We start from the raw sequence: 16,023 nt of genomic DNA, 5'->3' as shown, positions 1-16,023 counted from the left end.
TTCTCACTGACTCTGATTTACCATTCTCTTCCTCCTTCACTCTGTCCCTGACTCATCTTTTTCCTCTTTCTGGATGGGTCTTAAGCAGGTTATTAGCTTAGGGCTTTTGCACTCACTGTTTCCTGTGCCTGTGACACTCTTTTCCCAGATTTGTGTGGCTAACTTCCAAATGTCACCCTCTAAGGTGACCACCATATTTAAATAGGAAGTGTGTCCATCCCTCATTTCTCATCCCCCCCCCCCTTACTCTGTTGGCTTTACTTTTTAAAAACATTTTTTTCTTCCAGTTTTATTGAGGTACAGTTGACTTTTAGCACTGTATAAGTTTAAGGCTTAGTGATTTGACTTACATACATAATCAAATGATGACCACAGTAAGTTTAGTGAACACCCATTGTTTCATATGGATACAAAATTAAAGAAGTGGAAGAGAAATATGTTTTCCTTGTGATGAGAAGTCTTAGGATATACTCCCTTAACATTCATATATAACATCCAGCAGTGTTCATTACCTTTATCATGTTGTACACTATAACCCCGGTACTTATTTATCTTATAACTGGAAGTTTGTATGTTTTGACTGCCTTCATCCAGTCGCCTCCCCCCGCCTCTGGTTCCAGTTGCAAAATAAATGAGTCACAGGTATGAAATGTATAGTGTGGGGAATATGTCAATAATTATGTAATAAATTTGTATGGTGATGGTAACTAGATTTATCGTGATGATCATTTTGAAATGTTTAGAAATATCAAATCATTATGTTGTATAACAGGAACTAACGTAGCGTTGTAGGTCAATTGTACTTCAAAAACAAACTCATGGGGCTTCCCTGGTGGCGCAGTGGTTGAGAGTCTGCCTGCCGATGCAGGGGACACGGGTTCGTGCCCTGGTCCGGGAGGATCCCACATGCCGCGGAGCGGCTGGGCCCGTGAGCCGTGGCCGCTGAGCCTGCACGTCCGGAGCCAGTGCTCCGCAACGGGAGAGGCCACAGCAGTGAGAGGACCGCGTACCGCAAAAAAACCCCCCAAAAACAAAAACAAACTCATAGAAAAAGAGATCAGATTTATTTTCTTCCATTGTATCACCTTCTGACATATTTCATGTATTATTTGGTTTTTTGTTTACTCTTTGAATCTTCAAGATGGCAATATATGTCCCTTCAAAATTCTTTTTTCCTCTCGAGGAGATCTCTATCTTGGGTTTCCCAGGCACACACTTTGGGAAATCTGTTGTGATGTCTTATGGAACAAAAGAGAAGAGCATCTCAAGAAAGGTGAGATTAATACAACGGGGAAGTTGAAGAAATTGTGACCTGCTGAAAAGCTAATGGGTAAATTAGACAGGGGACATGGTTGGCAGTCTTAGAACATGTTGTTTCAGTGCTATGAAATGTCCAATTCAAGGGACTTTGCCGTAGCAAAGTTTAGATGTTGAGGAAGAAAGGTAGTATAAATTATTCAGGGAGTTGGGCTTTGGACGAAAGGGAGGAGAATAGTGAGAAAGAGCTGCAGGTTCAACACAAGAAGCTTCCATTTTTGAGATCAGGAAAGCTTGGTTTTGTTGCCTGTTATTTTTATAAGGTGACTTAGAGAACAGTACTGACAAACTTTTTTTTTAAGTTATACTGTAATAAATAGGTGGCCTAAAGCATCCTATTTTTTAGAGTGGTGTAATTTGCTGGGTTCAGTGCTGCATGGGAATTGGATAAATTGGGATCCTTGGGAAATCTTCTTATTAGTTCTGTGCCTCCACTTTGCCACCTGCCCTTCTCCATGATTTTGTTGTTGTTGTATTTGAGAGCCCAGTAGGAGTCAGAGAGGTGTGATGTAAATATTAAAAGTTGGTGCTAATTGCTTGCTTGTTCCTCTTTTAGAAGACACGGGTTCTGTTTTGATGTGTGAATTTCTAGGTCATTTCCGTACTTCCTGAAAAAGCTCACCAATGCTTCACACTTGTCACTAACAGTTGGATTCATGATTAAACGGAAGCTTGTATCAGAGTGAGGCATAATTTAAACAATTTTGTGAAAGTTTGGTTCTTTCTCCCTCAGAAGTTTTGATCCACAGAAGAATTAATTTCTATTTCAAACGTGTGGTTGAACTTTTAAAATCCTGTTATTTAGGCTTGAACTTTTGGATTTTTTTGTTTGTTTCTGTGGAGTGAATTCATCTGTTTCAGGGTTTGCTCTAATGGGAAAAACTAAGAACTGTTGGGCATTTTTAGTTTATTTATCAGTCATGGCATTTGAGGGCTGAAGTTGTTAACAGGGAAGGGTATGCCAAGGGATTGCTCTGCAGAGCCCTGTGCTTTATGTCCATTGTTGTCTTTGGAATGAATTACTTTCATGTTATTTGACAAATACTTGGTTTGAACTCCGTTTCCGGACTAACAAATATTCTTTTGTTTTGATTACAGAATCTGCTTACGTACATGTGAGAGAAGTAAAAATGTCAGATGATATCAGGAAAAGGTTTGAATTTCCAAATTCTCTTATCCAATCACAGGTAATTTTATTTGTTTGTTTATGCTTCATGGTAACAAACAAACATTTTTGGTGGATTGTTAATTGAATTTTATATTTTTAACATTAAATATTTTTATTCTTATATGTACTGAAATATATCTTAATAAACAACTTTTATATCAGTTAATTTGAAAATTTATGTATGACATAGGAAAGTAAATATTGAAATTGACCAATCTCTGCTTTCATTTATGTCATACTTTTCTTCTTAGAGATAAAAACCTTGATTAATCCTTGAATATATATTTTTTGGTCTATAATTAATTATTAGGAACAGAATTAAATGGTTATACATCTACAGAATATGAGAGATTAATATTGAAACAGGTATATTCTACCACAGTACAACATTAAGAATAAAGATATTTATAATAATGACATTCAATAGGTAAAATATCCTGGATTAAAAAATTGGATCTACATGCTAACTCAGGTAGAAGATTGTGATAATTTATTTTAGAAGAGCTTTTCAGTTATTAGGGTGAAAACAGAACTGATTTTCTGGTTAGCCTTCAGCTAACTAGAAGCATCCCTGTTAATCAAGGTACCATAATAGCTACCGTCTTTTCTTGTGAGAGTAAAGCTAAGGGGCCAGCAGAAGCCTGCCTGAAGACTTACCAACGTACAGCGTCTTGGATACTTTCAACAGTTACCTTCGGAGATGCCTGCTGTGGGAATTGACTTAGCTGGGTAGTGGGGAACCCTTCCATGAGGAGTAGAACACTCCTTATGCAAGATTCCCTTCTACCTGACTGGGTTGGAGTCATATCCTGTGCAGCACAGGTGCTTACCATGAAGAAGAAGATGAATGCTTGGAGGATGCTGTCCACAGTTTTTATTTTTCTGTACCTGGAGTCCCTTTATTAGCATAGATAAATCAAGAAATGCCTATTTGTGTTGCTGTTACAATTAAGTGAAAAGTGTATTGTCTAGTGTACGATATCTATTTAAACTATTCTGTTACGGAAAACTTAAGTAGCGGTATAGGCTGATTTATACTTGGATTTTGTATTTTAAAATCAATTTAGGCTATATTCTCTGATTTGTTAGAGAGATAAATTGGAAGGTAAATTAGAGAAATTGAATTTGGTGGGCAATGGGGGGATGTTTATCATTAAGCTTTTTTCTTTTAGTCCTTTTTCTAAATATGAACAGTAGCTTTTTTTTGTCCTTGTTGTGTTTCATATTGGTTTCAGTAGGTTCTTGCAATTGTGCCCTGTCCTCTGAATACTTCTTATTGTTCTTTTGTAACCACTGCTCAGTGTTAGTGCCATATTTCATTGATTCACACATATTTTTTCACATTTTAACATCTGTGAAATTGGGTTGTACCTAGTAATTGATGGCAGCAGTCATTATACAGTTGGTATTGCCTGCACATTTATGAAGTTGGCCATGATTTTCTAAAAGAGTCTGAAAGAGCTCTTTCATTAATATAAAATCAAAAATTTAAATTATAAGAAGCATTGTATAACACAAATTAGTTGGCAGACTTCTTTTCTTTCTTGGTGGTACATAAAATAATGGTGTATCTTGCAGTTGATGGCCAGTTACATTCAATGAAATATGGTATATTTTGTAAACAGGAACTGAAATTATTCACTGGTCCTCAATTCTTTGTTACTATCCCTTTAACAAAGAGGTAAGAGACAGTTCATTGATCTAAACTTAAAATTCATGTAAATGTGTGACTTGTATTGTAAAACTTAGACCATCAAGCATTGAGGTCTGAATTCAATTACAATGTGTGAAATACAAAAAGAAACGAAGGAGTAGGTGCTTTGTTTTTATTTGAGCTTTTTGGGCGTCTTTGCAACACTGACAGGTATTCGTAGTCTTTTCAGACATTGGTCTCAAGGGCAGGCTGAACAGTTGTTGCCGTAGCAAAGTTTCTCCCAACCCATACATAGCGTGGCTGTCATTGTTGCTAGCCTGTGGCTCTAAGACAGCAGTGCTGTGTGGTGCTGAAAAACTAGGAGAGTGGAGTTGAGGTGATGGTAAATAATGACATTTATGTATTTATGGAATCAGCTCTCCTATAAGAATCTTAGTTTTAATTACTGGCTTTTTGACCAAAGAAGATATGGGGAAATTTTAGAGATTTATGAGGCTGAAAGCTTATTAAGGGGCTGAAACCTATGAGAAACCAATAAAAAAATTAAATCATAGAGCATAGAGGAAGGAGAATGGTCGTGGTGAGGGGAGGACCTGTTGGTTCAAATCTGTGTGGGCATGGGGATGATGATCTTCGTTAAGGGCATGATGAAGAATGATGCGTTTCATTTAGTTACAAAGATGATTTTAAAAATTGTGGAGTTTCTCACTTTTCTCATGGTTTAATGGATTAAGCAATCTCAAATTATCTTCTAATACTAAGTGACAGCAATTTAAACTGAAATTCCAGCAATTTTCTCAACATCTATGAACAATAGTTTTCTTATTGGGATAAAATGTAGGATAAAATGCTTACCTTGAGGGTTGTTAATGAAGATAAGAGATTATGTATGTGGAGTGCCAATACAGTGCCTTCTACAAAGCACACACTCTATGAATGGGAGTGACTGGCATACCCTATCAACTAGTACTGCTATTAGTTACCTTCAAATTAACTATTGAGCGAGAACTTCCAAGGGAATGTATTCATTAATTTTGTTTGTTTTTTTAGGCTGCAGGTCATCTTATTGCTGCAGTTCTAAAGGAAAATGGTTTTTCAGGAAAGATCCATCAGTCCACAAACCAGGTCTGTCTTTAACTTTGTACTTTAGTTCTATTCAGATATTGCTGCTAGCTGGACTGCATAAGCACTTCTTTTGTTTTCCTCACAGTTCAGTCACTACAGAAATGATTTTGCCTTTTTTTGTTTGTTTGCCATGATTTTCTTTCTTTCTTTTTTTTTTTTAAATTTATTTATTTATAGCTGTGTTGGGTCTTCGTTTTTGTGCGAGGGCTTTCTCTAGTTGTGGCAAGCGGAGGCCACTCTTCATTGTGGTGCGTAGGCCTCTCACTATCGCGGCCTCTCTTGTTGCGGAGCACAGACTCCAGACGCGCAGGCTCAGTAATTGTGGCTCACGGGCCCAGTCGCTCCACGGCATGTGGGATCTTCCCAGACCAGGGCTCGAACCCGTGTCCCCTGCATTGGCAGGCAGATTCTCAACCGCTGCACCACCAGGGAAGCCCGCCATGATTTTCTTTTAAACTTTAAAATTTGTAACAACACTCCAGGAATGAGATATGGAAGGGGTGAAGGGGAGTATTCTTATGACTATTAATGAAAAATAACATGGGTGGAAGGAGGGTAGGCATGCTTTAGAGAAGGCTGATAGGGTTACTGCTGAGGGAATCTTTTTGTTTAATGGAGAAAGTGAACATAGTGGCTCTGTTTGGGTGTAGGAGATTTCTCATGCTTTAGGTATAGCCCCAAATATGCATTCTAAGTTGGAAAGGTCATCCCCTGACAGGAAGAGCTGGAGGAAAAATTCTGTGCCATTCATAGAGCAGTTGAATGCTAAGAGTTGAAGCAGTGCCAGCTTACTGACATATTTACCACTTGGGTTTTGGTTGACCAGTGTTGTGTATTTTGACATGCTGATGGGAAGCTCTGCTTAAGTAGGTCCTCTAAGGTCACTCTATGGAGAATATAGGTGATGGAAATAAGATTTTTTTTTCATAACAGAAATAAGTTGATTTCCTTTCTCTCACATTCCTTTTTATTAGCTGCTTCAAGTTACATCTCTTTACAGCTTCTGCTGACATGTTGAAGTCAATGTAGAGGCATACTTCACTAACTGGCATTTATCTGGTGTTTGTATGTAGTCATATAAATTAGGTTTTCTGAGAATTCTGATCTTAATCCTGCCGATAATCACATTATGTACTCTGAGAAGATCTAGTGTTTTTACTTAAACTGCCAGGATTTACTGAATGTCAAATCCCTGTAACTAAATGTTTCTTCTTCTAATAAATGAATGCTTACTTCCATGAGGGCACAGTATTACCTGAGGCAACAGTTTTTTTATTCATTTATTTTGTTATTCTGGCTTAGTAGTGGAGTGATGACATTTAGAACGCTTTGGTATTGTCTATACAGGTGAATACAATTTCCTTCTGAATAAAAGAAATGGAATATAAATATTTCTTCCCTTCAGTGACTGTTAATTGTATTGTTATGTTAGCGGGATTCTAAGACTGAAGAGGCTCTCAGAGCCAGCTACTGTGGGAAAGTTGGCACAATTTAATGTTGATTTTCATTCTTTTAGTTATTCTATGGGAGCTGGGGAGTCTTAATTTTTTTTTCTCCAGATTGTATGTTTCCCTAATAAATTATGTCACGAGGAAGGAAAAATAGCTTCATTTTGTGTTCTTTAAAAAAAAAAAATCCCCCAAACAACATGTAAAATCTAAATGGACTTAACCCACAATACATCCAAATAGTAGTGAACCTTTGTTTTTGAGGGGAGGGTCATGAGTTCCTGAGAAAGTTATAAAAGCTAGAACCTCTGTTTTTATAGGATTTTTCAAAATAAAGAACTTATATGTATCTATGTGTCCTTCCGGTGCTTTCCTGTCAAAGGTGACAGGTTCACAGTGTGAGGGGGAGAAGTCACAGTCTTCCTTGCGCAAAACACTTTTTCTAGGCTTTTGTTTGTAGTCATGGAACCAGCAGCTTGCTCGTAGCCTGTCCTACTTCTGTCTCCTTCCTCTGGGTCCACATTCAGCTTCAATCACTTGGGGCAGGGACATTGTGGGGGACAGTGGGGTGGCATGTGGGTGATAGAGGTTGGTGGGAGGAGAGCAGGAACATTTTCTGAAAATGTTACTGCCATTTAGGGCTTGAAGCATAGGTATGATTTGGAGTCCAACTTAGACTAACTGATATGCTGGTATTGTTCACGTCTGGTTAAATGGCTTAGTTAGAACACAGTGCTGGAGCCAAGTCATAGTTTCGATCTCCTAGTAGTTATGTTGCTCGAACTCAGGTCATACTTCTGCAGCCAGCCTCATTTTGCAGCAAAGACACCAGATGAGAGAGAGTTGCTATATCAGAACATATCCATTACCTCTCTTGGAAAACTGACTTTAGTGTATTCTACAAATGGTGTGACATGGTTTTTGTAGAGGAAAGTTAGCCTACTGTGAACGAATTACACTTTTTTTTTTTTTTTTTTTTTTTTGCGGTACGCGGGCCTCTCACTGCTGTGGCCTCTCCCGTTGCGCAGCACAGGCTCCGGATGCGCAGCCTCAGCGGCCAGGGCTCACGGGCCCAGCCGCTCTGCAGCATGTGGGATCTTCCCGGACCGGGACACGAACCCGTGTGCCCTGCATCGGCAGGCGGACTCTCAACCACTGCGCCACCAGGGAAGCCCCGAATTACACTTTGATGAATGGCTGGGGGTGTACATGCATTGCTGCTCATCAGACGTGTGTTTTAATCACTGGTTTGATTTCAGACTCCTGCTTTGAACTTGCTGTGGGAGAAGTGTTGCAGTGATAATGTCGTGGTTCGAACAGCCTGCTGTGAGGGTCTGGTAGCCCTTGTCGCTCAGGATCTTGCGGAGTTCAGCTATGTTCTCAATGGGATTCTCAACCTGATTCCATCAACCAGGTGCTCTTTCCTTCATGTTTGATCAGTTAATGATTTAAATTTTTAGAAAAAAATTCATTCATGTGCCATTAAGGGTCACCATTCATCCTACTTGCCAGTTGTTTTCCTTTCCCTAAAAATGTCATGCAGTTGAAATTTCATATGTGGTGAGAACATGCTAATTTAAGCTCTAAAAGTTTGGGGATTTGTGGTCATTTGCTGTACTTAAGTTTTGGGGTTCTGCTTATTTTGTCATTGCTCTTTTTAAGGAATAGCTAAGTAGTTTATAACTCACAGTTTGCAGTACAAATTCCTGACTTATTTTAAGAAAGAAGGTTGCCCATAAGCATTATTCCACAGTGGTAAAATTTATACACTATTAGCAATACTTAGTCAGCCTTTAGCATCAGTGCATGCGTTAGAAAATAACAGCACTAATTTCTTTAAAAGCATTTTGTGGTTTAGACATGTCTTCCCCTGATTATTCCAAGTAAATAATGTTCTTTGAATTTGTTTGGAATGACCATATTTATTCCATTCACAGACTGAGGTTAATGGAATCCCAGGGGATAAAATGGGCATTCTGAGGTGGTCAAACAAGACTGTATTTGCACCATCCCATGGAAGTGAGCATCTCTTGTAAAATACTCCCTGAAAAGGAGGTGCCACTCTTTGCTTCAAGAAATGGTCTTGATCTATATGCCTTCAGTTTTGCCTGCTTTAAATCATTTGAGCTTCTGTCCCCTTCTCCCAACTCTTACCCAGGCCCCCGCCTCCTTCTCAGTGGGGTTACTTGTTCTCCTGATGTTTCTTACTCACCTTTACCGTAGTATCATCAGAGCTAAATACTTAATCTTTTTTTCTGCCTTCTGTGGAGACGGAGTACAGCTGTAACCATCAACGTGTGGACAGTTCCTTCCTAGGCTTGAGTTCTATTAGGTTAAATAACCTCTGGCCTTTTAACCTTTCTTCACAAATCTTATTTTGTTCCCTTACATCATCTCTTTGCATCTTTTTGGAGCTTTGATTTTTTTTCTTTATATTCTGCTATCTACATTTATAAGTCCAAGCCCTCTAGTGTGGTATACGTGCCCTTCCCAAACTAGTTCCCACCTTCTGTTCAACCTGCGTTTTCTGCCATGAACCCTCCTCTAAGCCGTGCATACCTGTTCCCTGTTCCTGAGCCTGTGCATGCTGAACCTCTGCATGGAATGTTCCTTCCCCTTCTCTTTCTGATATCATCTTCTTCATCCTTCAAGGCTCAGCTCAGATGTCACCTCTCTTGCCTAGACACTTCCCTCTTCTAAGCTGGGCTACTTGCTCTTTCACAATATATTTCTATTTTTAACCTGTATTTTTGTCTCTAGCACACTCTTCAGCAGTTAGTAGATGACCAAATCTTTCTGAATAAGTAAGGTTCAATCATGGCTAAAAACTTAACTCATTTTCTGTCTTTTTCTTTGTGTGCATGCCCACGTGCACATGCATGCACGCGTACACACTCAAACAAATGTTTTTAGAAGGATCCTATTGTATATCCATTAAAAAATTAGTTTTGAGGCAGCATTTAAAAGGTTAAGTTTTTTTTTGTTTTTTTTAAAACTGTTTTTATTTATTTATTTATTGGCTGTGTTGGGTCTTTGTTGCACTGCGCGGGCTTCTCATTGCACTGTGCAGGCTTCTTATTGCGGTGGCTTCTCTTGTTGCAGAGCACGGGCTATAGGCGCGTGGGCTTCAGTAGTTGTGGCATGTGGGCTCAATAGCTGTGGCTCGCAGGCTCTAGAGCGCAGGCTCAGTAGTTGTGGCTCACAGGCTTACTTGCTCCATGGCATGTGGGATCTTCCCAGACCAGGGCTCAAACCCGTGTCCCCTGCATTGGCAGGTGGATTCTTAACCACTGTACCACTAGGGAAGTCCTAAAAGGTTAAGTTTTAATGTGTCTCTCTTTTTGTAACTTATTGGTTGCCCTTAAGCAAGCCACCTAGATTTTGCCTCACCCTTTTTTTTTTAAATGCAGGTAGTAGTATTAGTTCCTCCCTAAATATTTTCAAATGCCTTAAAATTCACAAACATAGAACCTCCTTGCATTGTCTAGTTGTACTGTTTATATCCAAAAGTAAGAGTATCAGCAGCTAAAGGGGCCAGGGGCCAGCTAACGTCTCTGACTAAGGGATAATTAGAGCAAGTTAGGTTATACCTTTAACTCCAGAATGTCCTTTTAGAAAATTATGCTGGTGTGGGATATCCTTCACACATCAGTATAAGTCCATCATCACTATCGTAAACCGAAAAGCATAAGCTTTGCTGATAGTGGATCAGCATGTCATCTGTGTATGTGAAAATTTGTCAGTAATATTAGATTTTTTTAAATTAAAAAATACATTTTTTGAATTAGCAACATGTTCACATGGTAAAAAATTCAAAAGGGCGTAGGAGGCAAATTCTCTGTCTTTCCTCTGTATCTCAGTTTTTCTCCTCAGGTAGACCTCTTAACAGGTCTTGTTATCCTTCTAAAGATGCTGTGTGTACATGTAACTGAAAATTTATATGTACATGTTTTTTCTTAAAAAAATTAGTAGCCTACTATACATAGTATTCCTTAGTTTGCATTTTTCAATGAAAAAAATATCTTAGACATCATTCCTTACCATACATAAAGTGCTTTCTATTTTTTTCTGGCTGTATAATATTCCATTGTATGAATGTGCTGTAATTTACCAATTCCCTATTTTTTTCAATTATTTGCAATTATAGGCAGTGCTTCAATGAGTAATCTTACACATATAGGTTACCATTCGTTTTCAAGGGTCTTTGGAAATATGGCCAATATATAGAAGAAAGCCTTGAATTTTATGGTAAGCAAATATAGGAATTATAACAATTGAAGGATCCTGAAAAAACTTTTTTTAAAGTTTCTTGGAGTGTTCATGTTGTCTAAATTGTTAGCCACAGGAGATGTAGACAGAGTAGGTTCTGAAGCTAACCAGTTTAACTTTTGCATCAATTTGATCGTGAAATGTGTTATATAAGTGCTTGGTTTTCTTTATTGTTGTCAGTAGAGGTAAGGATTCTTTCTGAAGAATTTCCTTTGTTTTATTTCAAGTAGTAGAGCTTTGTGGTTTGTAGTGATTACAGAGACTATACTTTGTATTGTTTATGCCTTAACGAAAGCAAAATGAGAATCAAATTTAAGAAATTAAATTTAATTAAAAACAGGGACCCAAACAGCCTCCTCCTCCAAATGCTCCTCAGGGAATCTTCTGAGACAGAAAACCATCTTTGTCTTTGGGATCTAAAAACAAAAATGACTTTGTCATTTCCCTGTGGTTCTTGGCTGAGACATTTTGGATCTTCAGTTTCCAGTGTTTAAATTTCTTCTTGTCTGTGGCTTTCTCTTCTTAAAATAGAGATTTATGGCAGTCTAGAGGCACCTTGGGAACAGAGCCACACAACGATTGCTCAGCTTTGATGCAGAAGAATGAGTCTAAAACTGTATTTTTTCATTTTGCCTACCTAGCATCCTAACATTCTTCAGAGGGAGAGAGAAAGAGGGAGAGGGAGAGGAAGGGAGGGAGAGAGGGAGATGGAGAGAAAGAAAGAGAGAAAGAGGGAAAGAGGAGAGAGAAGCAGCATCCTTCTGTGGAATAGATATTTAGAAGTTGTAGCTTCCAGAGCTTTCTCAGCATTGCAGTAAATGTTGAAAGCTGCAAGGAAAGATGGAGGAAAAGTCAGTGAGGTTCTCTCTCCTAGCCTTATAACCTGCTCCTTGGCTCTTTGCAGGTCTAATATGTAAATTCCCTTGGAACATGTATGAAAAGCTGCCTCCTCTTAACCACCCCCCGCCCCCAAATCCAACCCACAATTTGAGAAACATTGGTCTAGAGCCTGCTACATTGTATAGTCTAACTTTGAATAAGACTTGACATTGGTAAAGCTCTGGTTGTCTAAACTTCAGGGAGTGGCTGGGAAAGTGTCTGGCTCTGTTTGAGAGATTGTTCCCTTCAAAGGAATAGTTTGATGTCCAGAGTGTTCTCGGTTCAAAGCTGAGGCAACATGAAACAATTGTAAACTAGTTTTTAGAGCTTCTGTAAACAAAGAAGTGGATTTAAGAGGTTGAAAATGTTCTTTTAATCAGTAAGGAAATTTGAAAAAAAAAATTATTCCCCAGGGAGGGTGAAGGAAAGAAGGTGGCTACAGAGAAAACACAGTAAGGAAATTATTATCACCAGTTAAATGCAAATTTTGAAATTAAATAAAATTAGGGTGAGTGATATATATAGTAGCATGTCATTTTCTTATCCTTTAAGGAACTGCTTGTTTTAAGTTTAGATTGTTTTTGTTTTTTTTTTTTCTTTTTTTTTTTGCGTTACACGGGCCTCTCACTGTTGTGGCCTCTCCCGTTGCTGAGCACAGGCTCCGGACGCGCAGGCTCAGTGGCCATGGCTCACGGGCTCAGCCGCTCCGCGGCACGTGGGATCCTCCCGGACCAGAGCACGAACCCGTGTCCCCTGCACTGGCAGGCGGGCTCTCAACCACTGCGCCACCAGGGAAGTCCCTGGTTTTGTTTTTACATTGAGTTTATCCTATGATAAAGATTCCCAAAGCAAGGAGTTTCCTCATTTTTCTTTCCTTAGATCCCCGCCCCCTCCCTTAACTGCACTAGCTTCTAGAAAGCTCATGCAGCCATTGTTATAGTTGCTTAGTAACGGGATTGTGAATAAAAACAGTATCTCCTGTGGAACCAGGTATTTAGTTTTCGATACTGAGATGTCATGACAGCCTGTAATTTCAGTTCAGCTGCTTCCCCGACCCGCCACCCATTCTTTCAAAAAGTGTGTTTGGTAGGACGGTTATGCTCTAGATAAACTAGCACTTCATTTGTGTTCCTTTTGTGCTTTGAAGCAGGGAAGGGACCTGCCATTTATGTATTTGGGGGAAAAAAGGTATCAGGGTGTGAGAGATTAAAGTCTATTTTCTGAGATTCCTAAAGGCTACTTTTTAATAAATCTCAAATAGGATATTAATACATGCCCATAATGGGTCCCGGCTAAAGCTGCTGGATCCAGTGAGTCTTTTTGATCATGGATTGATGAGGGTCCAGTTAGATTAAAAATGACTTTGAGAACTATTTGCAGTTAAGATTTAGGGTAATTTCATGAGAAAATTCTTCTCTCTTAGGGTCTTTTCTTTTGTCGATGACCCTGTTCCTTGGAACACTTAATTGCTTTGTTATCATGTAGGAAGCGGTTAGCAACCAAGGAGACGCTGTATTCATACCTTGTATTATTGAAGCTTTTCTGTACTGTTCAGCTTCTTTCTCTTTATTTTATTTGGCAGGAGAAGAAGAACCAAAGAAGGATGGCTTTATGAGGTTTCCCCAAAGTTTGAGGAAGACAGTCTTAGTTAGCATGCTTTCATTTGCAGCCAGGGAGTCAGAGAATTTTTCATGAATTTGAGATGGTTTCAGGGTTTATATCTACATTGGTATCATTACTCATTTAATTTTAACTCTTATCTGACAATGACAGAATTCTTGGACCATGTCTGTTTCCTCATCTTGTCTTTTAAGTATTCCGTAAGCCTTTTAGCTTGTTTTCAGATGTTCTCTTTTCCTTTTTTCGAATCCTTTTTCTTTCTCTAAGATTACAGAATCTCTCTCAACTTGTAGCTCATAACCAGAAAAGTAATTCTAGCCACTTTTCTCATCTAGGACATTCTGCCCTATTTCTTTTTAAGTTAACTGATCTGGTTGAAGGCTTTGTTTGTCACAAAATATTCCATTGTAAGAGTCATGTATTTATGCTAAGGTGTTTTTAGGTGATTTAAGAAAAGTGATTACTGAAATACATGTTACTTTTATAATGGAAAAGTGCTTCAGAAGAAATCAGGCTGTTTTCTGGTACTTAGAACTTTCCCAAGCAAAAACTCAATAGCATTATATCTCTTAGATTTTTTTGAAAGAAACATTATTTTTTGTCATTTATGGGTCAACCATGGGTTCCACAGAACTGTTTTTTTATTTCCTCCCTTTCTTCCTGGCTCTGCCTCTCTTTTCTCATATAATTTTATTATAAATTTAGGAAATGACTTGATCATTAATCTAGTGTTTAACATTCTCTTATTTGCTGGTGACTTACTGTACTTAAAACTGACCACTTACCCTTTCTAGTTAAAAAGAGACTTGGCTACATTTGTACCATTTGCTCACATGATACCCTCTTTTGGCATCCTCACAGGATGCCCTCTTTTGGGATGTTTGTATAACTCTCTTCAATGCAAACTTTTGTTATTCTCATCCCTTGTCAAAAAATTAGTATGGGTACTTCCTTGCACCTCATATTTAGAATATTTTGAAACTAAAGAACCAAGCATTAATTGTAGTCTTTTCAAAAGGAGACCGAGCATACATGAGCAGTATTTAATGCTGTAGTCAAATAAACCCCAAAGGAAACCTGAGATATGGTATTCGTATGCACAGTAGTAATTGTGCTGTATTTACCTAGTGAAGAGCAATTTTTCTGGGTGGTTTTAATTAGTATAGTTTGTACAGCTTGACCAAAATTTTTTTTCTTTTCTTTTTCTCTGGAATATTCAGCATCATTATTGACCCACACTCCTTATGATGAGATCTGGGTTTGGCTCTTATGCCAGTGAAAATTGAGCTTACTTTTTTTTTTTTTTGAAATACAGTTGATTTACAATGTTGTGTTAGTTTCAGGTGTACAGCAAAGTGATTCAGTTTTATATATATATATATATATATATATATATATATATATATATATATTCTTTTTAAATATTCCCACCTTTTTTTTTGCATTGTTTCTTGTCACTGCGCTTGTAGCTCAGGCCTGAAGTTTCCTTTGCTCCCTCTTAGAGGGTTCTTGAGTCAGTTCAGCTTGTTTTGGCAGCTACCCAAGGAAGGACTTGTTCCAGCCGATCTTTACTAAAGGACTTTTGGCAGAAGGTTCTTGAGTGTGACAGGACTCTGTGGGCTATGAGTTACAGAAACCCACTTGAACTCGTTTGAGCATAAAAGGGTGATTTTAATTTTTTTGCTAAAGGGGTGTCCCACAGGACTTAAGAACAGGGATGTACCTGGGCCTCAGAAACAAATTGGATATAGGCTGTGTGTCTCTTCTCTCTTGCTGCAAACTGACTTCTCTGCTTCCTAGTCTACAGGGCACCACCTGCTCCTGGGTTAACATCTCTTATCCATAAGAGATAGCCAGACTGAGGTTTGAATTTCTTGGCCACAGTCACAAATTTCCAAGGACCAGCATGTGTGAGATGTTCACTCCTGGACCAGTCGGTTCTGCCAGGGGCTGTGTATTAGTTTTCTAGGGCTGCTGTAACAAATGACTACAAACTTAAAGCAACAGAAGTTTATTATTCCACAATTCTGAAGGCCAGAAGCCCAAAATCAAGGTGTCAGCAGGATTGGTTCCTTCTGGAGGCTGGGAGAGTCAGTTCCATGCCTCTTTCCTAGCTTCTGGTGGCTGCTGGCAACCGTTGACGTTCTTTGGCTTGTGTCTGCGTAATTGCAATTTCCACCTCTGTCTTTTCATGACCTTCTTCTCTGTGTTTCAAATCTCTTCTCTCCTTTCTCTGATAAGGATACCAGTCATTGGATTTAAGGCCCACCCAGGATGATCTCATCTTAAGATCCTTAGTTATATCTGTAAAGACCTTATTTCCAAATAAAGTCACATGCACAGGAACCAGGGATTAGGACTTAGGTACTCTTTTTTTTTCCGGGGTTGGGGGGGACGACAATTTAACCCTCTGCAGGCTGTGTCTTCATTGTGTGAATATTCGTATGCTGGGATCCTTTCTATAGTAACCATATGAATGGACAAGGAGTGGTAATTCTCAAAACAGAGAGGAGACTGGGACATTATTACTGAAGATTGAACTT

The 16,023-nt window shown here is 38.7% G+C and overlaps 1 protein-coding gene across 6 annotated transcripts in view; it reads left to right on the top strand.

Moving 5' to 3' along the window:
- The window catches only part of FOCAD (focadhesin), a 311,561-nt gene that overhangs the window by 24,706 nt on the left and 270,832 nt on the right, over positions 1-16,023 (top strand). For 5 of the 6 annotated variants that reach the window (XM_081238309.1, XM_081238312.1, XM_081238311.1 and 2 more), the window contains 3 exons: positions 2,416-2,504; positions 5,190-5,264; positions 7,972-8,126. In XM_081238309.1, the coding sequence (XP_081094435.1) occupies positions 2,448-2,504; positions 5,190-5,264; positions 7,972-8,126 (287 nt within the window). In that variant the 5' untranslated portion in view covers positions 2,416-2,447. Of the gene's footprint in view, positions 1-1,186; positions 1,274-2,415; positions 2,505-5,189; positions 5,265-7,971; positions 8,127-16,023 lie in introns of those variants that run through there. The other variant, XM_081238310.1, reaches the window with a different exon arrangement.

Source organism: Mesoplodon bidens (genome assembly GCF_964165515.1).
Source record: "Mesoplodon bidens genome assembly, chromosome: 6".
NCBI lineage: Eukaryota > Metazoa > Chordata > Mammalia > Artiodactyla > Ziphiidae > Mesoplodon > Mesoplodon bidens.
The sequence above is the reverse complement of the archived record's forward strand: the minus strand, read 5'-3'. Positions and strand labels throughout refer to the sequence as shown.